At 47.2% G+C, this 23,126-nt stretch overlaps 1 protein-coding gene and 1 long non-coding RNA gene across 5 annotated transcripts in view; both read right to left on the bottom strand.

Moving 5' to 3' along the window:
* Nucleotides 1–23,126, bottom strand: part of Grap2 (GRB2-related adaptor protein 2) — a 78,393-nt gene that overhangs the window by 17,962 nt on the left and 37,305 nt on the right. For 3 of the 4 annotated variants that reach the window (XR_015624329.1, XM_087558526.1, NM_001034944.1), the window contains 1 exon segment: nucleotides 9,699–9,790. Coding sequence is in view for 2 of the 4 variants with exons in the window: in XM_087558526.1 (XP_087414652.1) it covers nucleotides 9,699–9,776 (78 nt within the window). In the remaining 2 variants the exon portion in view is untranslated. 4 annotated transcript variants of the gene reach the window in all.
* On the bottom strand, nucleotides 4,122–9,561 carry LOC148004889 (uncharacterized). Its single transcript, XR_015625781.1, has 2 exons — nucleotides 9,479–9,561; nucleotides 4,122–4,243 (listed from the first exon to the last, which is right to left on the bottom strand). It is a non-coding gene; the product is annotated as an uncharacterized LOC148004889 (long non-coding RNA).

The following is a 23,126-nucleotide window of genomic DNA, read 5'->3' as shown; positions in this document are numbered from 1 at the left end:
TGCGCCAGAGTGCGTCTGTGGAGGTCAGAGGACAACTTCTGGTAGTCTTCTCCTTTCACTTTGTGGGCACCAGGGATCAAAGGTATCTACTAGCTGTCTTGTCAGCCACCAATCTGTTAACTCATCCCTTATTATTTTTTTTTTTGAGAGAAGTCCGTATGTAGCCAAGCTGACCTGGAACTCACTATGAGGAATGGCTTTGAACTCTTGATCTTCCTGCTTCTACTTTCCAAGTGCTAGGGGTTATAGAGGTATAAAAACCATGTCTGACCAAAAAAACTATTAAAGCTTAGATATCCAAGTGAGACCAGCTTTCTAAACTATAATGCTTTATATTCTAGACTCCCGTTTTGAATTTTGAAAATGGTGGGGATGGAATTCAGGATACTTGGGATGACAGTTCCGGTATGTTCCGGTGTCTCATGCCTGTCATCTCATACTCAGGGAGGTGAGGCAGGAGGATTTCTGTCAGTTGGAGGCCTGCCTGAGCTGTGTGGTCACAATGAGAACTTGAGAGGGAGGGGTACTCTCTACGGAGATTGCCCTGCCCTTTGTAAACAGCGTCAGATGATAAACCAAGGGTCTCTTCTGTTAATACAGGGACCTCTGTGACTGATACCCACATATGGTCACCTGCATCAGGCCACTCACATGGCCGTATTGATTTCAGAAAACAAACAAACAAACAAATGAGACAACCTTGAAAGTCTTTGCCATCCCCACTGAGAAAGTTTCCAGAGAATGTGGGCTTAGGCTAGAACAGGGAGTGTCTCTACCCAAGGATGGCAGCATAAGAGACTGGGAAAGCTTTGATGGCAGCCATCAAGCCTCTGGAGTCACTATCCCACAGCCCCCTCCCCCTCCCCCCTACCCCCTCTCCTGGGCTTGAAGGAATATTAACTCTTTGCTATTGTTTCTCTCTTGTAGCTGAAAATGTTTCCATGGGTGGAGATGCTAGGGTGGAAGGAAGAGCAGAGGGAAGATGGGAAAGACAGCAGGGAGACCTCCCCAGGCAGCCAGATGAGCTAATTGGTCCAACTGTGATGACCCAAGACTCTCATCTGAGGTCATTCTTGGAGTTTGATGGCTTTGCTCTAGCTGGGCTTTATTAGCTGGAGGAGGTTAGAAGCACAGGGCCTTGCAGCCCATGGTTGGAAATTCTGGATTTTTTTTTTTTATCTTCAGACTGATAAAAAGGTTTTTAGTCAGGAAATAACAGTACGAATGAGAGTTGAGGAGGGGCTTGGAAGAGGAGCTGGGGGTGAAGTAAAACCAGGGGAAGGACAGAGGGAGATGGGTGTAGCCCACCCGGTAAGGGACAATGGGGTCTGAGCTAAGAAGAGGCAAAGACCTGTTTTGGAGGATTTGAGGAAGTAAATGCCGGCAGGATTTTGTAACCATTTAGGGGAGCTGAGAGAGAAGGGGATTCTGGGAAAACTTTGGGTTTCTAGCTTAGGAGACTGAGTGGGTGGTGATGTCTCTTCTGAAATAGAGAGGAGCAGGAGCAGGAGGGACCCGTGGGTTTCAGCTTGTAGCGGGTGAATTCCGGCTGTACTTCTTCAACCGAGAAGAAACACTCAGTGAGCGGTGGGCGCTGTGGATGTATGTGTTGGACGTAGGAGAGAGCTGGGGGCTGGGGACTGGGGTTTCCAAGACTCAGCCAGGAAGGGTAGGTGTGGAAGTCCTGACTTCCTTGGATTTCTCTCTTCCACATCAAGAGCTAATGCTGGAGAAACCCATCCCTCCCTCCCTCCCTCTCTCCTTCCCTTCCTTCCTCCCACAGGGTTTCAGCCACCAAATCCTGAGGCAGCCGAGGGTGGTCGGAAGTTTCTGATCTTCCCGCCTCCATGTTCTGAGCGCTGAGGTTATAGGCAAACAACGCCACATCTGTTTTATGCTGTGTTGGGAAAAGTCTCCAGGGCTCTCCACATACCCCGTGAGCTCTCTGCTCCCTGAACTTCATCCCTAGCCCTAGACTCCACATTTTAATTTCTCTCTTGAGATAGGGCCTCACGATGTAGTCCTGGCTGCCCTAGAACTCACAATGTAGACCAGGTTGGCCTTGAACTCACAGAGATCAGCTTGCCTTTGCCTCTCTAGTGCTGGGGTTAAAACAGGGGCGCCATTGCCTCCAAGATCACTGCTGAGGTGGAAGAAAAGAGCCATCAGGTTTGGAACAGGAAAACCTGGTTTCTAGCTTGAGCTCTGTCACTAGCTGTGTGACACAGGACAAATCAATTAGCCATCTGAAATGCAGCAGCTCACTCGAGCCTTACAGACCTTGGGTGAGGACAGGTTGAGCTCTGGCTTGTGTTTTTTCCTTCGAGACAGGGCTTCTCTATGTAGCCCTGGCTGCCCTGGAACTTGCTCTGTAGACCAGGCTGGCCTCCAACTCAGATCTGCCTGTGTCTGCCTCCCAGTTGCTGGGATTAACCAAGCTGGCAAAACATTCATACACACACACACGTATGTGTATACATGTATGTATGTATATATACTCACACATATATACATACATATGTGTGTATATATATACATCATATGTATATACATCGTATGAATATATGTATACACACATACATACATACACACACACACACATATGTTTAGTTATCTTTATGAGGGAGGACTCCAGTTCTTTTTTTTTTTTTTTTCTTTTTTTCGGAGCTGGGGACCGAACCCAGGGCCTTGCGGTTGCTAGGCAAGCGCTCTACCACTGAGCCAAATCCCCAACCCCGAGGACTCCAGTTCTAATGGACATAGAAGGGCTTGTAATTCTTTTTTTTTTTTTTCCTTTTTGGTTCTTTTTTTTCGGAACTGGGGACCGAACCCAGGGCCTTGCGCTTCCTAGGCAAGCGCCCTACCACTGAGCTAAATCCCCAACCCTGAAGGGCTTGTAATTCTTGCAAGCATTGTTCATAAATGTTTGGGCTGTGATCATTCGTTTCTGAAGCAGTTAAAGCACGTCCCATATTTGAGCTCAAGAATTGCTGAGAACAGAAAACTTTCCAACATCAAATGTGTCTCTCAGCTTTGCTGAGGATGGGTGTGGGTCTGTGTGTGCTGAGGGAGTGAGGGGGCGGGGAGGCACAAACTAGGTCAAGGGAAGGCTAGGAAACTCAGCAGTGGCATCTCGTATCCACTGAAAAAGCACAAGAACATTCCCCTCCATGCGCTGCTCTGGGAATTGACAGCTTTGGAATTAGTTTCTCCTGTCACAATCAACCCTGGGGGAGGTGGGGGTTGGCCAGGGTAACCAACATCAAATCCTAATGGAGCAGAGGTGAGGGGGAAAGAGGCCGCCGTTCGGAAATTGGCTTATCACAGTACGAATCACAGGAATCACACGCTGTAGCTTGCTCTCTGACCGGAAACCAGCCACAATCCAAGTAATCATGGCTAGCACTCATCCACCTCCTGTAGAAACTAAAGATTGTCCGGGGCTGCCAGCCATTTGTCTCTGCCGCCTGGGGCTTGATCTGCCTGAGACCGTGTTTCCAGAGAGGTGAATTTACAGGCCTTTTTATGGTGTAGAGAGGGTTTTTTTTTTTTTAATCTCTCATTTTCTGCAGAGAAAAATGGTTTATTTTTTTTTCTTTTGAGGGGTGGTGACTTCCTCCTGCCGTTGTGGGCCCTGAGCCCCAAAGCTTCCTGTTCTCATCTCTTCGAATCAGTTCCCTTATCTCTTTGTATCCCTCATGGAAGCCCGGGCAAAGAGTGCGGCCCAAACACATGAAGTTCTACACTTAAATCGCTGTGTTGTCGTTCTTAAGATGTTCCCTAGGAGAATAATTTTCTGGGTTACATGGCCTGAGAATAGGCTAGGTATGGGAAGAGAAAGGCCGGCGTTTCTCTGGGAAAGGATGGAAGATTGGACGGAAGGGCAGCTCTTGGAGGCACGTTGGAAAGCCAGAGCATCAAGGAGGTTAATTGTGTGGGATTAAGTCAGTGCTTTTAGGCCTCCCTTAGTAGGAAGAAATGGGGTCGGCTTGGACACATTATAGAAACAGGTAGGAACAAATTGGGTCAAAAGCCGTTTCCCAGAGCTGCAGGCAGATCCCAATGTAGATTTGTGCCCTGTGTAGCCACAGGTACAAACTCGAGGAGTGTGATCCCCAATGTCCTTTCCAAGTGTTTATTTCCCTGGAGAATAAGGAGCAAGCCGCTTGGCAGAGGTTCCTCATCCACCATCTTGTCTGCTATCCCGTGTGGGTCAGCATCTAGTAAGCGCCTGCTGTTTTAGCTGGGAAGGCAGAGAAGGGGCAGGAGAGAATAGCCGGTAAGCTAGCCAAACATGTCTTTGTACTTCTCTAATGAAAAAAAGTCTGCTTAATCGTTCGAGCTGAAGGCCAATCAACCTGAGCACCTCCAAGTGACTTTCTAGGGCACTCAAGAGCTGTCCTTGAAATGGTCTGCAGCGGTCCCTGGGCGTGTTTTCTCAGGCTAGCGATGACTGACATGATCACTAATGGCCACCATTCAGACATGAGAGCTCTAGCGCGGGCTCTCTGTGGTTTGCTCTTTAACCACTATGGCTGCAAATGTGCAGAACTGGAAAAGGTGGACCAAGTTGGCTTGCTGATAGGAGACTAAGTGGCCACATAAATGGCCGTTCCCCAGGTCAGGGCATATGTACTGGGTCCCTGTTTGGGGACGTGGCTTGTGGTAGATGCTGGGAAGGTACAGTCTCTCTGCTCTCAGGGAATTTCTCAATGGAAGAACAAACCACCATTCTTCATTCATTCATTCATTCATTCATTCATTCATTCACTCACTCACTCATCTAACATTGTTTCGAAGTAACTTTCTGCTCCTAGAGATGCTGAAGTATGTGTAACCCTCTTCCCTACAAAACTTTGGCCAGTGGGGTAGCCAACAGGCAAACGGGCAGTTAAGATCACATGTGGTAAGGAACTGTGGTAGTGACAGATGGCCCTGGAAGTACAGCTTGTCTGAGGCAATATTGTAAGTGTGAGACCCTAGGAAATATAACGAAGAAGGTTTAGTTTTGCTTGGAACATGGGGAGTAAGGAAGGGAGAGGATCAGGAAAGGTGGGGGGGGGTGTCTCTAGAAAGATGGTTGAATTCAAAAGGACACTTGGAGGAAGAGGGAGGGGAGGGCTGAGATAAGATGATGCATACCACAGAGGGGAGCAAGGACAGTGTCCTCAAAGATGTGTGCTGTGTGTACGTGTGCACCCACGGGCCTGCCTGTGAGACTGGATAGTAGGTTAGATCTCAACAAGTTGGTAATGGCAGTCATGAAGTGCTTTTGAGCAAGGAAATGATCTGATCTGCTTTGTCTTCGGAAAGAGTCCTTCTGGCACCAGTGTGTAAGAATGATCGAGGGAGGAAGAGACAGGAGATGACGACATCAGATGACGGTTGGCCAGTTACCCGAGAGGCCGAGAGAGCAGGAAGGTATGCAGTCGTGATAATATGACCACTGCTTGCTCAGTATCTGCTTTGGACCAGGGCCATTCCCTTTCATTCCTTTCCTAGACTCTGCAGGAGAGGTCATCCTTTCGCAGAGGCCAATACTGATGCTCAGAGCGGTGGTGCCTAGGCCCTGGCTACATAGCTCACAGGTTGGGAACTGAATCCGTATTCATGGGGTTACAAGCCTGTGTTCCTTTGTTCCAGCTTCGCACTTTTTCTTTTTCTAATGGAGAAGGACTTCCCTTGGGGGACTTAGGGAAAGAAATGTATTTAGAACAGAAATAGTACACAGGGAACAGAGAGAGCTCCACGCAGGCCCTGGCTCAGTCACTGTCTACCTGTGTGATTTTGACAGGTTGTTTAATTCCTCAGCCTCCCCGTTTCACATTGATGGACGGAGAAAGTGCTCCCAACTCCCTAGGTTTGCTGGGATGCCACGATAGTACACGCATCCCCTGTGCCAGCCCAGGCTTGCAACAGAAACTCAGCTGGCAGCAGTCCCGAGGATTTGGCAAGAGAGGTGTGTGGTGACTGGACTTTGATGCTACTTTGATTACCGACAGAGGAATGACTTGGGTGGAAGTTGTGTTGGGTGGGTCTAGGGGGTCGTGTGAACCCGATGGTAGGAGCTAGAGTCTATGAGGTAACGTCCGGCAGACAACTGGTTCTGGGGTTCAAGGAAGAGGTTAGTGGGGGAGCAAGGTACAGAGTGGGGCACCTTTAGAATAGAGTCAGAGAAGGGGGTGAGGTGGTTCTCAGCAAGAAGGAGAATCAGAAGGGCACGGACAGAGCTTCAGGGAAGTGAATATATCAGATTAGAGAGAGGACAGGAACACTCACAAACAAGACCTGTAGGAGAGAAGAGGGGAGGAGAGAAGAGAGGAGGAAAGGGAGGGGAGGAGAGGGGAAAGAGAACAGGATAGGAGTGCCATCGAGTAAGGGGAAAGAGCCCCGGAGAGGGGTGGCCAATAGAGTCTCTGATTTGTCTTCTAGAAAAGTCCTTCTGGGAAAAAAAAAGAAAGAAAAAAGAAAAAAGAAAGAAAGAAAGAAAAGTCCTTCTGGGACTAATGTGTGGAATGATTGTAGAAGGAAGAGACTGGAGGCAACAACTTCAAGGAGCTGTCAGCTAGTCATCTGAGAGGCCAAGAAAACAGGAAGGCACATGGGTGTCTTGGTAGAACATTCAAGGTCATAAAGGAGGTTGCAGCACGTGCTGGGTAGTTTTTGTTAACTTGACACAAACTAGAGTCATCTAGGAAGAGGGGTGGGGATGTAAAATTGAAATCACATTGGCCCATAGGCAAGTCTGTGAGACATTTTCTTAATAATTGATGCGGGAAGACCCAGCCCACTGTGGGCGGTACCATTCCCTAGGCAGGCGAGTTATATAACAAAGGTAGCTGAGTAAGTCAAGAGTCTGAAAGCAGTGAAAGCAGCAAAAGCAGCTTTCCTCCTCCTCCATAGTCTTCTGTTTCAGTTCCTGCTTTCAGGTTCCTGCCTTGAGTTCCTGCCCCAACTTCCCTCAGTGACGGACTTCGACGTGCAAGTGTAGGATGTGCAAGTGTACTTCAAACAAAATCCTCCCCTCCCCAAGTTGCTTTTAGACAGGTTTATCCTGGCAACAGGAAACAACCAGGACACAAAAATAAAAGCAGACTTCAAAGGGCCATGGAGCCAAGAGGAGAAGTGGAGGGCACCCAGCACAGAGAACTGTTTCCTTTTTAGCAAAAGGGACAGGAAAATCAATAGGGAGCCAGCCTGGGGAACAGAGCCGAGGAAACGCTCATTTGCTTGTTTTTCCTCTTGCTCTTCTGGCTAACAGAAGATAACAGGGGAGCTTAAGCAAGGCATTAGGTCTGTGTATGATGAATATGGCGGCAGGAGCTAGGCTGAGCAGTGGGCGCTTCTATGTACTAGTATCTGAATGGTCACAGTGCCCCACAGAGGAGGGAGGAGAGACTTACCATCACATGACAAGGGTCTCTGTGACCTCAGTAAGGATCTGAAGATGCAAAGGCCACATTTTCCTCAATCAGTAGCCTAACTTACTTGAACTTATAAGACTTCAAACTTGGGATCAACCACAGCCTAAGATCTTTCAAGCTGAAAGCAGTTAGAAAGTTATACACTAAGTGCGTGCGTGTGTGTGTGTGTGTGTGTGTGTGTGTGTGTGTGTGTGTGTGTGTTAGTTAAGTGACAAATGAAGTCATTTGTCTACATGCCTGTGCTCTGTGGCTACTAACCAGGTTGCCCTCTGACACTTCAGCAAGAGCCTTTGTATAGCCCACAATTCTCCGTGGCAAGACACAATAGTGGCCTTGCTGATTCAGACCTGTGAGGGGACTACCTGGACGACTGAGGACAAGAGATGAGGAATGCTCTTGGAGGGTGCCCTGAGGTCAGACAGGTGTACCACATAGTCCTGCGTATCCTGTGGACAGGCGTTTATATTCCTTGGCAAATCACAAGGGCTAACTTTTGGAGTATGTGGATGGACACCCGGAATGTGGAAGAAGTCCAAGGCCACTTTGGCTCTGCAAGTGGGACCCGGAAACAAGTTTTAAGGAGCCTCTTAGTGACTGGGTATGCATGGCCTCCATCGAGCCACCCTCAGGTCTGTTGCCTCTCTCTGGCTACCTCCACCTGCACCTTTTTCCTTTGAAGCCTGGCCTTGCATTGCTTTGAGTTTTCTGTTTCTTGATGTTCCCACTGCCACACTTTCATACGGCCTACCCTTCAAGGTAGAATCCCATGTTCCCCAGCCCTGCTCCTGAGCACTGAGCTGAGAACATCTACCATGGCCTGTCAGGGGCGTGTGCTGCTCACTTCACGACACGGGTGGGAGAAGGAGGGTGACTTACACCAACTCTGAGTTTCTGTCACCCAACCTGGTGTCTAGCACACAGGTGCCCAGAAGGAACGATTTGGAGGGATGTGGACTTCTCTTTAATGGAACTGAAGTGGGCAAGGCTTCTTTAAAGATGGCACCTCTGAGGCTGGCAGAGGATTCAGGCAGTAAATAGCCCACCATCAAGGTCTTGAATTCATAGCCCACCATGCAAGCATAGGTCTGTAATTCAGATCTCTGGGTGTGGAGGCATGTCTCTATGATCCCAGCACAGGGGAGGTAGAGGCAGGTGGATCAGTGGAGCTCATGGGTCAGCCTGCCTAAATCAAACAGGTGAGCTGCAGGTTCGGCGAGAGATCCTGCTTCAAAAATTGAAGGTGGAAAACAAAGGTGGAAGATGTTATGAGATATAATGCGGTGAGGGGCTGCAAAGGCGGGCTCCTACCGAGGTGTGCCCCTGAGTAATTACACCATGCAACAGATCTGATATAAAAGGGGCTTGCTAGGGGGAAGGGAGAGCATTGAGGACCCCAGGGAAGGAGTAAAGGCAGCAAACAAGCCATGAGGGTGGGGGACTAGGTGGGGTGGAGGGCAGAGAGGGAGAGAAAGGAGGAGAGAGAATACCCAGGACAGAAAGTGAGCTGGGGTGAGGGGCGGTCATTTTATAAACGGCACGCACTTGGCACACCTGGTGGCAGCCAGCAGGTAATGGCAGTAGTTGGCTAAGCTGTTGCTAGGTCTCTGAGAGGAGCCTAGTGGAAGACACCTGATATAAACTTCTGGACTCTACACTTATGGGCACACATGTACAGAGGCATGCATACACATGTGCACAAGTACACGTATGCATGTGCATGCACATCTTCGTACACACTTGTATGCACACACACATACAAGCACACACACACACACACACATGCACATATACATGATGACTCTTGTTTGTCCCACTGGGGAGCTCTCATGATGAGGGATGTAATACTGTGTCCTCCCTATAGCAAAGGCCTGTTCCTCTGTATGCCTTCCAGGCACTACTAATGGGATAAAGGCTTGGCACTGGCCAAAAGCTGTAGTGTTTTTATACACATAGGTCGTCAGTAGATTACCCAAGAAAAACTTTGGTGCTCCCCCCATCCCCCCGTTTTGTTTTGAAATAGGGTCTCATGTAACCTAGACTGACCTCAAACTCACCATGTAGCCAAAGCTGGCTTGGACTCCTGATCCTTCTGCCTCTACCTCCTGAGTGCTAGGGCTGTGGGCATGTGCCCACATCTGGTTTTTGGGAGAAAAAAAAAAAAGAAGTCTGCACACTTTTTTCAGCAACAGAGGCGTAGGTTGCTAGGTGGCCTTGATGACCAGGCTCAGGGACCCTCAGCCCCTCACTGCTCCCCTGGGACCCGATGTCACCTACCTTCAGAATATCTCCAGTGTGAAAGCTCAATTCGTCCTCACCCGAGGCCATGAAATCGAACTTGGCAATAGCTTCCATGTCTTGACGAGAAGCTGGAAGAAAAACAATGTGGTCATTGTGTCTTTCCACCAGGGACGGGCTGCAGAGCAGATGGTGCTGCCTGGCAGGCTCAGCAGTGGGCAGGAGGGTGGCCCAGTGGATGTCTGCAGGCTGGAGAGCTAGGCTCAGGCGGTCGAGAAGGCAGTGCAAGGCCGGAGCTCATGTTTGCAACAAGAGCTGCTGCAGCCTTCCAGATCTGGTTCCCAAAATCATTCTCTAGATACCAGAAATAGGAAATACAGCCAGTGACAGCCCAGCCCCTCTCCCTCCAACTCCCTTGCCCCGCCAGCCCCTGGCCTGTCACTGCTTCTGGGGCCATCTCTGTTTGTCACTGATAAGGACAGAAGGCTTGCTATCAACTGGAACTTGAGGCCCAGGGGGCTAGAAAAGACTGCTCAGTAAACACTGTCCCGGGGCTGTCCCTCAGGAGTTATATTTAACCAGGCAGTGTTAATTAGACAGATGCCATTTTCCCTTTTACATCTGAATCATTTAGGAGAATTAGACAGTATTGGCCAATGGGGAACTCGGCATCCTTCTGCCCAGTTTGACAGTAGGAAAGCATTTTCGTTTTTTTTGAGCTGGGAAACATAGTTGGTCCGATAGCTTATTGTAACGTCCTGATATAAGCCCAGGTACATTTCAGAAATTTCAGTTTAGACAGTTCTGAATCAAATTAACCTGTCTTGCAGTAACCCCCGTGTACTACTGATCACTTACTTTGTCTATCCGGCTAAATATGAAAAAAGTTCAAATTCAAGGAACTGAGTGGAAGTGGTGTGCGTGTGTGTATGTGTGTGTCTGCATGTGTATGTGTGTGTGTGTGTGTGTGTGTGTGTGTGTGTGTGTGTGTGTGTATGGCTGTATGATATCAGTCAAGTAATTAAACCTTTGAGAGTCTCAGTCTCCTCATCTTTGGAATGGGCATCTTAATATCCAGTGGATCAAGTTGTGAAATGGAGTCAGATAATAGTCGTGAATACTGCGTAGAGTAGGGCTGGAGAGTATTTGTGTTTTAAGATAGTTTTATGGGCTGAAGAGGTAGTTCTATTGATGGGGTGCTTGTCTAGCGTGCATGAGGAATTCAATATCCAGCACCACACAAACCAGCATGACAGCACACCCCTGTAATCCCGGCACTCAGGAGGTAGAGGCCAGAGGGTAAGAAGTTCAGGGTCGGGGCTGGGGATTTAGCTCAGTGGTAGAGAGCTTGCCTAGGAAGCGCAAGGCCCTGGGTTCGGTCCCCAGCTCCGAAAAAAAAGAACCAAAAAAAAAAAAAAAAAGTTCAGGGTCATCCTTCACTACATAGTGAGTTGGAGGCCAGCCTGGGCTACATGGCATCCTGTATCAAGATAATAATGACGGTCCTAATTTTATGGGATAAATCTCTCCCCAGCAGAGGCAGCCCGAAGCAGAGAAGACGATGTTGCCCATCTAAGCTGTTCCCCCTCACTGTGGCATTTAATCAGCAGGACTGTCACATCCTCTGATCCTCTCCTGAAACAGCTTACTGCTTACTGTCAGGGCTGTGTCTGGAAACTTAGGGTTCAGCGCTTAGGTTTTTACAAAATTTCGCTAATTCTCAACCCCTTTGGGTGGGTTAGTAAGTTAACCCTTGGACATAGTGGGCTCTCAGTGATCAGGAAACTGTGGATGCAGATAGTTTCCTCCGGAACTTCTATCCCTCTCAGCAAGATCCGGGGAAGGCAGCAGCAATAGGTGGCAGGGTGCAGCTGGAAGCTCTTGGCGGATTAGAGCCGACTCACTCAGGATGAAAGCAGGGCGATATCAAGGGGCTCAGGATGCTGACTTCCTGCATTTGCTTTGTTTCCCCGAAAGGCGGATGTGTGAGGTGACCATTACCAATCTCCAAAGGCAATGAGTAAAGCATCACTCAGGAGTCAAATAAAATGCCGTCCGTTGCTGACTCCGTGTCTCCCTTTAGTCACAACTTATCTCCACGTAGTGGCAACGCAGATACGCTCTTTTTTGTACGCTTTCATCAAGATCTGTCCATCTGAGGCAAATTAACTCGTTGGTTGACCCACGGAGCAGGGAGGAATACTCTGCCCTTCTTCCTTAAGGCTAATGCTTTTGCTGAATGGACTCGCCCCATTCTGCTGCCACTCTGGAACCTTTCCTAATTAAAGCCTTGTCTCTGGTTCACAGGGAGACATGACTTCCGGGGGTCACCATCATGGTATCCACAGTAGACGCTTTTGGTCACCTCGAGGGATCAGGTGTCGGTCCTGAAAACCATGATCCCATTTCCACGCAAATTTACCTTAATAAGCGAGGTGAGAACAAGGGGAGGCAAATGCTAAGTGTATTTAAAAGTCACACAAAGTGGAGAGGAGAAAAGCTGTGAGCTCTAGGTGTGACCTTGAGCTTGGGAGGCTCAAGCCTGAGTGCTTGGCTCCCGGCAGCTGTAAATCACTTGGGTGAGAAGGCCCAGGCTGAGGTAAAATTGCTACAGAATAGTGTCACTTTTCTGTCTTCCCCCAGGGAAGGTTGGTAGTGTGGCAGAGCAGAGGTATGGACGTATCACACAGCCCCTCAGCTTGTAATATTAATCCTGGCTCTGAAAACCCAATTAAACAAGCCTTCTCTTCCTGAGATCCACTCCCATTTCCGTTTGTGAAATAAAATCTGTTTGGCTGTGGTTTTATGGGAGAGAAATATTCAAGGTGGGGGAGGGCGGTTTGGTGAGGTCACAGGGCTCTGCGTTCCCTCCCGTCCCTGTCACCTTCGGTTTGGCTGTTGAAAGGCATGGACCTTTTCTAGTTCTTGGTTCTTGTATATTCATTAGTGTTGATTTGGAAAAGTTTAACAAGGACCGCTAGGGAAGAGGGAAATTGGACTATCGATACAGTTTATTCGGTAAATATTGATTGGTTTTTATTTATTTATTTTCTGTAATAGTCTGCACCTGTCACCACTACATTTTACATCTGGGAAGCAAGTTTCTATATTTATATAGAGATGACTAAATTTCAAAAAAAAAAAAAAAAGGTAGTAATGGTGAAAGGAATGAGGGGAGAAGGCAGGAAAGAAGGTGGGGAGAGCGCAGCCTGGATTCAAAAGTGTCTTCACGATGTTCTCTGTAATTTCAGCACTCCTGACCTCTGGGATAGATGAAGAGAGATACCCCTTTCCAGAGTTCTCCATCCTCACAGATGGACTCAATGCAGGTTCCCTGCCAGGGACTGGCTTTAGAAATGGCTGAAATGCCACCTGCCACACAGCGTGAGAAGCTGCAGCCTCCAGCGGCAGCCAGCCGCCTCCAGCAGCCTCCCCCCAAGCCCTACCCCACAGATGATGCCATTTGTGGGGCTCTAATGCCAGCCAGCTTCCCTCCTGCCCTTTGTAGCTCTCTCACGCATTCTCCATTAGCAGCCTTGAGACACAGATCAGCCTCCCGGCAGGGTGACACCACACAGAAATGCCTGGGCTGATCATCTCTGCCCTTGAATTTCCTTGTAAGCTGCTTTTACTAGGGATGGGGGCGGGGGGGGGGATCACCCTGGAAAATATTCAACTGATATACAAGGAATTGTTTATCTACTTTTAGAACCTCATCGCCACAAAAGGCACGAGGCAGTTCTTCAACACGGCTCCACTTAGAAGCCACGTTAAATAGATTTGTTTGAAGAACTAGTTTTCATCAAAATGGTACCAGGCTAAGAAACTTCTTGAACAATTTCAGCTCCTCCTAAGTTGGCTATGAATAGCCAGGGCTTCCATTTTATGTCTCTCTTAAAAGGAGCAATTGCATAACAGCACATAGCTAAGTGAGACTCAGGCTCGGGACCCAACCGAAGAGGAAGCCGGGTCCTAAATTGAATCAGCCAGACCACTTCCTATTTTGCTGGGGACAGCTCTAATTTGAATGCGTGCCCCAGTTTGGGTTATAATTCAGACAGCAGAATGTCTTGCAATGAGAGAGAGAGAGAGAGAGAGAGAGAGAGAGAGAGAGAGAGAGAGAGAGAGAGAGAGAGAGAGAGAGAGAGAGCTTTTTATGAATGCTGCTGACCACACATTTATCAGAACATTAGCCACAATGTGATCTTTGTTAGTTTATTTACGTAGGATACAAAGAGAACAGTGATGAGTTTACCGTTTCTGAACTTTGGGGTTTGGGGGGCAAAGAAGAGCTAGAACAATTCAGTAAATATTGATTGGTTTTTATTAATCTGTCTTCTGTAATAGTCTGTACCTGTCACCTATCGGGGTGAAATTATACCCCGAATGCTTCATGATGCAGACACTTGGAGGCTCCAGCCTTTATACTGTTATTATTATGCCGAGATGGGGTCACCTGAAGTATTGCTTTGTCAATCAGACTGGCCTGGAACACCTAGGCTCAAGCAGTGATCCTGCCTCAGCCCTCTAAAGGCTGGGTGCAAGCAGGTGAAGCCCCTCTTGCAGACAGTCACTCAATTACTGTTCAGAAGTAGGAAACCTTATGCTGCTAAGTCCCACTGAACACAATGGGAAGGTTCTTGGAAAGTTATTCTGAATAGACTGTAAATGGCATCGTATTAGCATGTATTATAGAGACTCTACACTACAAAGGAGCCCTGCGGTGAAGCCCTTACGAAGTGAAAAGGAAACTTTGTTATGCAAATACCTACCTTTTAATTGATCCATTTTAAAGTCTGAGCTTGTAGGCATTAAATCGTAAAAGGAACACACCTGTGTATCACCTCTAGCTTCCCCACGCTGGGGGCCAAGTAAACATTACCTCGGCGTCTCGCTCAGCTCTGAAGGTGCTTTTACAAAGCTACTGATAGAGACGGAACGTTCTACCTTGGAGTGTTTTTCAGGAAAGGGCCTGTAGTAAATACCTTTGGCTTTGGGGGTGGTATGGTCTCTGTTATGTACTGTGGTGGCCTCTAGGTCAGCCACAGATGAATGGGTATGGTTGGGTTCCAGTCATAGTTTATCGGTGAACATTGGCATTCATTTCTTCTTGGGTTTGAATAAGGTCTCGTTGTATCCCAGGCTGATCTCCAACTGGCTTAGGTAGACTAAGGTGTCCTTGAACTCTTGGCTTCCCGTGCCCTGCTGAACTTATAGTCAAGCACTACCACAGTAGGGTTAGCAGTAGACTTCTTTTTTTTTTTTTTTTTTTTTTTTTTTTTTTTTTTTTGGTTCTTTTTTTTCAGAGCTGGGGACCGAACCCAGGGCCTTGCGCTTCCTAGGTAAGCGCTCTACCACTGAGCTAAATCCCCAGCCCCAGCAGTAGACTTCTTAAAGGGAGAGGTGATAGCTAGTGGAGTGAGGGTTAGGAGTTCAGAGACATGAACTGGAATCTTTAATAGGCTGCCTGCTTCCTGGCTGTTGTGTTATCTCTTCCACAAAACTGTAAGAACCACAGGTCCTTTGCGTGTAGCCCGTAACCAAGATGTATGCAGTAGCCGTGTGTGTTATTCTTAGAGTCACAACCCCCAGGCCGTGCTTAGTAGATATTTCATAAGTGTTTGTTGCATTCATAAAGGTGTAATTAATAACGTACCACCAGAGTGACATTTCATTCCATCAGGGGAAGGGACCTGGGCACCTAAGTTTACAAGGAACAGTTATTTTCCTACTCCAAGGTGCCATGACTAGCACAGCAAATTCAGCCAGAGACAGTGAAGCACACACCAGCTTTAAGAAATCTGCCTCATTTAATCCAATAGAGGGCAATGGTGCACCCTAAACTGTGGTTTGCACCTTGTAACTTTTCTTTTTCCTCCTTCCCCTCTGAGGCCTTATAATCTTTACCTAGGCAGGTTTGGTGACTGTCCCCATGCTCCCTTGTGAGTTGTTAGGCTTATAAACCGTCTCAGAGTCTAGCACCTAGGAAACTCAACCTTGCTTGGATGGCAGAGAATTAGACACAACCTTCTCTCACACACTTTTGGGGGTTTAAATTCCTTCTGAATACCATGGGAAGATGGTTCCTTTCATCTCAGGGTTCTGTCCTTTTTTTTTTCTCCTGCCCTTCAGAAACAGCATCTCACTTTGTAGCCTGAGCTGGCCTCATATTTGCAAAATCCTCCTGAGGTAGCCTCCAGAATACTGGGATTCCAGGTGCATGCTAGCATGCCTGACTTTTGGATTATATATTAATGATCTTGTGTTAAAATCTACATTGTGTCGCTTCCTTCTTCCTTCCTTCCTTCCTTCCTTCCTTCCTTCCTCCCTCCCTCCCCCTCCCTTCCTTTCTTCCTTCCTTGTCTGCGTGGTTTACATATGTGCGTGCATTCATAGATATTCATATGGAGGTTTAAAAAGCAAAATTGGATGTCTTTCTCAATCACTCTGTACATATTGAGGCAGAGAGTCTCTGGCTGAACCCAGAGCTTATCAATTCTGGCTACTCTTGGTCTTGTGAGCCCACAAGCCTGCCTCAGGGAGCACCTCTCTCTTGCTTCCTATGATTATAGGCAGCAACAACGACTGACTGGCTTTTAAGTGGGTTTAGGGATTCAAACTCTGGTCCACACTGCAAGCACCTTCTCCACTAAGCCACCTCTCCGGTTCCTAGTGTGTGCATCGCTTTCCTCTGCTACAGCCTTGTCTGGGACCTTTCTGCCTTGGTGGGCATTTAGCTTAGCAGGGGAGAAAAAAAGAGGCAGAGATAGATAGCAGGCTCCTGGAAATCTGTAATCACTGGGTGGGACAATGATCCCTCAGCTCCCAGTCACCTTTTGTTGGACTAGAGGCACAAGCCAATTTATCCCGGGAGAACATGGGGGATGCAGGAGGCCTGGCTTCTCTACACTATGGGCTCTCAAATAAAGGAAATGTTAGCCTCCTTGCCCAATGTCTAACAAGACATACACGTTTTCTTACTAATGTGTCTTCTCGAATTGTCTCTAATGCATCTTCTGAGCCTTTACGACAGTGACCTGTGAATTCCTTTCTACCAAGAATCCACTTCTGTTTCTTCAAAGATTTGAATCTAAGGCCAGAGAGTGGAGTGGGCAGTACAATGGGACAGATACAGTTCCTGGTACTCTTCTCTTGCTCCAGATCAGGGCTGCAGGTGGCCTTGCATTAAGGGGTGGCCCTCAGGGCCCTCTTCATTGGTTTGTAGCCAATGATTCCTCTAGATATTGGTCCACTTAAGTGAGAGACTCCGCCATTTCTTTTTTGTTTAAGGTTTTTTTGTTTGTTGGTTTGGTTTTTTTTTTTTTTTTTTTTTTTTTTTTTTTTTTTTTAGGGGACTAAACAGCCTTCTCAGTGGAGTGATCTCCCTCCAGAAAAGTAGATGAACATTTCTGATTTTGCTGCCTCCGAAGAAGGCAAGACTAGCAAAGCACATGCCACCAAAACCACTACTGTTCGGGACGCTGAGATTTCCGTCCCCTCTAAAGTGGCCCTGTGCAAACAGGGTGATTCTTATTTTTCTCCTGCCCTCATTATTTTCTCACTCCTATGCCCCAGGAAAGCACAAACCCCTCTATCATGACTGGCAGGGGTGAACACATGGAACTCAAGGGGGGCCCTCTGGAGCTTGTCTGAGAACAATAATTCATCAGCCCGGAGCTGCTGGTGCCAGTCTTGGAGACCCAGAGGAAGTGGCTTATGAATAGAAGCCTCTCGGCCCCACCCCCAACTCCCATCCATTTCTGTCTTGTGCGCAGGTGTGTTCCCCGAATAACAGTTCATCTTCTTGCTGCTTCTCTCCTGCAGGAAGCCACCAACAGAGCTGTCTCTAATGACAGGCGACAAAGGGGCAGCTGGCCTGGCAGCAAGGTGCTGAGTGGGCAGGCAGGGAAGATGATACTTTTCTCTTCTCATCTGGAGAAGCCTGGGGCTCTGTCCATCATTGCCCTGACACTGTGGGGGTTGGGGGGAGCAGGCCATTCCAGGCCTTACCTTACATTTCACTATTCCCTATCACCAGGCCCCACCTGGAGACCTTGGCCAACCCAGGATCTGTTGGCTCTCTCATAGTTTTCTAATTTCCAAATGGGAAGCTTTTCTGTGGGTTCGGAGGCACTTGGTGTTCAGGTTGTGGGGTGCATATAAAAGCAGGATGATTTCCACACGTGGAGACAAGCGTACACACGGGGAGAGCCCCTGAAATCCCCAATATCCTTATTTAATTGAACCACTGCTCTGCAGGTCCTGCCGCTGTGATTATGGCGACTGTGTTCCTCTCTGGGAACCTGGATTTCTCTTTCTTAATTAGCTCCCTTTTTTTCCTTCGCAAGTTTTTTTTTTTTTTTTTTTTTTTTTTTTTTTTTTTTTGGTTTTGGAGGAAGGAGTGGGAAGAGAGGAAGTGGAAAGGAAGAGAGATGTGAGGATGCTGTCCCCAGGCAGGTCCCCTCCCCTTCTGCCTAAACCCCAGTTTCATCACTATCTTACGCCCTCTCTGTAATCCCCTCTGCCTGGCTTATATAATCAACTTTTTAAAAAAAAATGCTTATCACATACTATCTTGTTCACCTCCAGACTTTATCGAAGAAAAATACCCTTTTCTTTTTTTCCTTAACTCTAACACACATGTTCTATTAAACTCAGACAACTCCCACCCCATTTTTTTTTTAACCTGTCAAACTGTCAGGCGAGGCTGCCTCAGAAGAAGGGAGGCTCACAGAGGGTGGTGGTGGTGGGGCGTTGGAGATGGGTCAGACAAACCTGCCTTAACCCCTGTTTGCTTACTTGGTGGCCGAGGAAGTTTAGTTCTCTGTGCCTCAGTTTCCCCTCTGAGGATTTAGAGGGCATCCTTGCTCCACCACCTTTCAGGGAAAGTGAGTGCAGCAACCTCTGCTCAGCCCTGGCATTTGCCTGAATAGTGTCTTTTCCCCAAAGCATTTTGGCATCAGAGTATTCCACCAACATTTTTTGTAGAGAAAAACAAATGTCAAAACTGCTTTTAAAAGTGTAAATCCACCAAACATATGCTCCTTTTTTCTCGTTTGAAGCCTCCATTTCCCCTCACTTCCCCTGGGCAGGTGCTAACTTCTTTCTCCTGGCCACGAGCCCCGGCTGTGGTGTTAGCCAAAGATACAGCCGTGGCGTGGGATGGAGACCACTCACTAGGTAGGAGGAGAAGGTTGACTAGCCAAGGGGAAAGGAGGAAACTGATTTGGCTTCTACACTCGGCCCAAACACCCAGAGTGAGAGCGTGGTGTGGCTGGCTTAGAACAGGAAGCCCAGGACAGCCGGGGAGGGAACACACCACCCAAGTTTCACCAACGCCTAGAGACAAGAGCTGGCTAAGACCAAGCTGCCAGTGTGTGCTGTGGCCTAGGATGTGCCAAGGATTTTACTGGTGGGCACTGATTGTAATTTTGGGGGAGGGGCAGAACTGGGAATCAAACCTACTAGAGCTAGGCAGGCTCTCTACCACTGGGCTACACCCCCCCAGCTCAACACTTACTGTTGTTAGTGAGCAGACATGGGAGAAGGAAGCAAGATATTAGAGTGTGTGTCTGATGGCTCCTAGGGCTTATGTGCTCTCTCTACTTGGTTTCTGGGCCTCTTTTGGTACTAGCAAAATCACGGGCCTTCCTCCCACCAGGTCAGGATAATTGCTAACTAGCTTAGGCCTGCTGAACCTTCCTGGGTGGCAGGCTGTCAGCTAAGAAATTGACAGCAGCAATTCTCACAGACCATGGAAATTCAAGCCCATTACTTCTTGGTCAAAGAGGCAATGACTGCAATAAACTGACTGACCCCAGAATGGGCAATCGTGGGCTCTAAGGCAATTTTAGAAATGGGAACTGTGTCACTTCACACAAACTACAGTTCCCTTCCCTCCCCCTTTCCTCCTCCCATCGCCTTCTCCCCCCCCTCTCCCACCCTCCCCCTACAACACATTCAAGGGTTTTCAAGTTCACTTTCTCCTTTAAACACTAGTCACTTACCATGGCTATATTTAGAATGTATGCTTTAAAGTTCTCCTGTTGTTTTATTAAAACAACACCATGAAAACCTCGAAACAGCAACATTAAAATGTCAAGATCTCACTGGCCCTACTGGAGAGGTCCCTGACAGCCCTACTGGGCTGTCAAGCTGGCTTCTGACCCAGCAATCCTGTGCTTTAAGGCAAGGATAGAAATGGGAGAAAGGCTGATGCATCTGTGGCTGACTGCTCTGTTATCCTTCAGGTTTCCTAGAGCCATAGCAATTGTCTATAGACGCACCGTGCTGCAGGGAAACTCCAGACGGAAACGAAGCATTACAAATACCTTCCTGACTCCGAAAGCATTTTGTGAACCCTGTCAGACGGGCACCGGGAGCGGCTGAGGTAGATAAAAGTAAAGGGCAAGAAAGGGACAGTCGTACAGATTTCTAAAGAAGCCAGTCTTCTTTTCTCCTTCCCATTTTCTATTCATGTCACGGTCCCCCTTCAAACACATTGTGAGGATTTTATGGGGCCTCCACATTCCTTCCTCCTCTTCTTCCCTTCTGCCCATTTCGGGTTTGTTTTTTATTGATCTGGGCTCCGAAAGTTGGTTATATATTTATCATGTGTTTGAAAACCCTCCATCTTTTTTTGCTCTGTGCTTTTTTTGGGCTGTAACATTGCTCATACACATAACAAACACACTCCCTGTCATCTCTCTCCTCCCTCCCAATCTATGCCCGAGGTTCTCATCACTCATATTTGACCAACACACAAAAGTGTAGCCCAGAAGACTCCGTGATCACAGCTACCTTAATCTTTTTGTCACTTTTCCTTGTGTCATCAAATCTCCATTTATCATCGGAACGCTGGCCATTTTTCAGCTCACTGGTTTCCAAGCTTGCAAAAGTGAACATTAACTCAGACAGTCACTTGCTGCCTTCAGTCCATAAGTCTATCCCTGAAAACCTAGGGGTGCTGACAGCTTCATGGAACAAGTTACCCCGAAGAAGCACTAAAAGCTGCCAACCAAAGGGGTGATATTAGCTGGGCATGGTGGGGGTACATGCCTGTAATCCTTAACACTTTGGAGGCTGAGGTAGAAGAATCACAAATTTGATATTGCTTTGTGAACTGTTAATTTGGTGAACCCAAAATTTGGAATACATAGATATATTCTCTCTCTCTCTCAAAAAAAAAATTCAGTAAATAAGACAAAAAAAAAAAAAAAAAACCCCAGTCAAAGGGATACTATTTTAAATTTTGCTGCTTAAGTATAGAGTTAGAATTTTTTTCATTTTAGGAAAATGTAGGCCTTCCTCAAATAAGTTTGGTTAAAGAAAGCCATACCTGCTTTTGCCTTGTAGAATATGGATCTATCTATCTATCTATCTATCTATCTATCTATCTATCTATCTATCTATCACCTGTCTGTCTGCCTGCCTGCCTATCTATCTATCACCTGTCTGTCTGCCTGCCTGCCTATCTATCTATCTATCATCTATTTGTCTGTCTGTCTATCTATCTATCTATCTATCTATCTATCTATCTATCAATCATCTATTTGTCTGTCTGTCTGTCTATCTATCTATCATCTATTTGTCTGTCTATCTATCTATCATCTATTTGTCTGTCTGTCTATCTATCTATCTATCTATCTATCTATCTATCTATCTATCTATCTATCATCTATCTATCTCCATACAGGGTCTCATACTGGATACATAGTTAAGGCTGGCCTCAAACTCCCAACAGAGTCTCTGCCTTTGTTTCCCCAGTGGTGAGATTACAGGTAATCTCACAGCCAGCTGGTCTCGCTTTCGTTTTTTTCTTGGCAGTTTTGATCAAGGAAGGCCTCCAATTTTGGGCTCACCAAGTTGGAAGCAGTTCACAAAGCAATTGAGTTTTTCCTCGGAGGGCGTGTGGGTGCAAGGGAAGCAACCTGGTTGGAAAGCGTAAGTGAACCATTTGGTATGTCTGCTATATCGAACAAAAATGTCTCTCCTCATTCCAAATATTGCTCAAAAAGAAACAACAACAACAACAACAACAACAACAAAACCAGACCACCATAAACCCCAGGTTCTTGTTCTTCAGTGTGACTGTTCCAGAATCCTTTATCCCCTGTCCTTGATCTCTGGTCAAGGTCCAAAGGCCTCATCTCAGTCCTCCTCTAGTTCCAGAATACGTCACTGGACTTGAGTTTAGTATTCAGGATGTGGCCTGAGCAGGGTTGTGCGGAATAGGATGATCCAATTACTTTCTCTGCTGCTAGCATTTGGTAATTGTGTTATACATGGCTGCTGGCTGTTCCGGAGCTAAAATACTCTAGGGATGCAGGTGTGTTAGACAGGAAGATGGTGACGCTAGGTCACTTCTATTGTGGGACTTTTGAACCACAACACAGAGCTTCAGGTGGCCCTCAGCATTTTATTTCATTTTCTTCTGTTCCTTTGGTCAACTACCAGTCCAGTTGGCATGCAGGCGTTTTTTTTTTTTTTTTTTTTTTTTTTTTTTTTTTTTGGTTCTTTTTTTTTTCCGGAGCTGGGTACCGAACCCAGGGCCTTGCGCTTCCTAGGTAAGCGCTCTACCACTGAGCTAAATCCCCAGCCCCAACACACTTGACTTTTAAATGCAGGTCCTGGGGCTTGAACCCATGTCCCTATGCTTGCAAGGTAAGCATTTTACCTACTGAGCCATCTTCTCAGGCCCAGCTCTTTCTTCTTAAGTGAACTGTGGGACTTTATACTACAGTAATTAGATATGACCTATATATGGCCTTTTGGAGCGAGGCACAGTGGGATTAATGTCCTGGCTCCTTCCTTAATCAGCTGTGTGACCTTTGCCAACTGGTTATCTATGAGCTCCATCCCTTTACCTAAAGCCTCCTTCTGTTGACCCATTAATCAAGATTATTTCACTGTCAAGTATAAACACAATAGAAAAAGATTTATCTGTTTTCCTGTCTCCCTCTCTTCCTTCTCTTCTTAACGGGATCACAGGTAGCCCAGGATGGCTTCAAACTCAAGAGTAGCCAAGGATAACCTTGAACTTCTGGTCCTTTTGTCTCCACTTGAGTGCTGGCATTAGAGGCACGTGCTACCACACTTGATTTAAAAAAATGTTTTTAAAAACTGTATTCTTCTCTTATACATTACATACTGACTGCAGTGCCCTCCCCCCCCCCTTCCAGCACCCTCCCATCCAGATCCCTTCCCTCCAGATCCACTTTTCCTGTTTCCCTTCAGAAAAGAGCAGAGCTCCCAGGAATATCAACAGAACTCGGCATGGCATGTTAAATAAGATGAGGCACAAACCTTCAAATAAAGGCTGGACAAAGCAACCCAGTGAGAAAAAGTCCTGAGAGCAGGCATAGCTAGCCCCCACTCCCATTGTTAGGGGTCCCACAGGAACACCAAGCTACACAGCCATAACGTATGTACAGAAAGCCTAGCTCAGACCCATACAGACTCTCTGGT

Source organism: Rattus norvegicus, chromosome 7, assembly GCF_021556685.1.
Source record: "Rattus norvegicus strain SHRSP/BbbUtx chromosome 7, alternate assembly SHRSP_T2T, whole genome shotgun sequence".
Taxonomy (NCBI): domain Eukaryota; kingdom Metazoa; phylum Chordata; class Mammalia; order Rodentia; family Muridae; genus Rattus; species Rattus norvegicus.
This window is presented reverse-complemented; position numbering and strand designations above follow the sequence as displayed.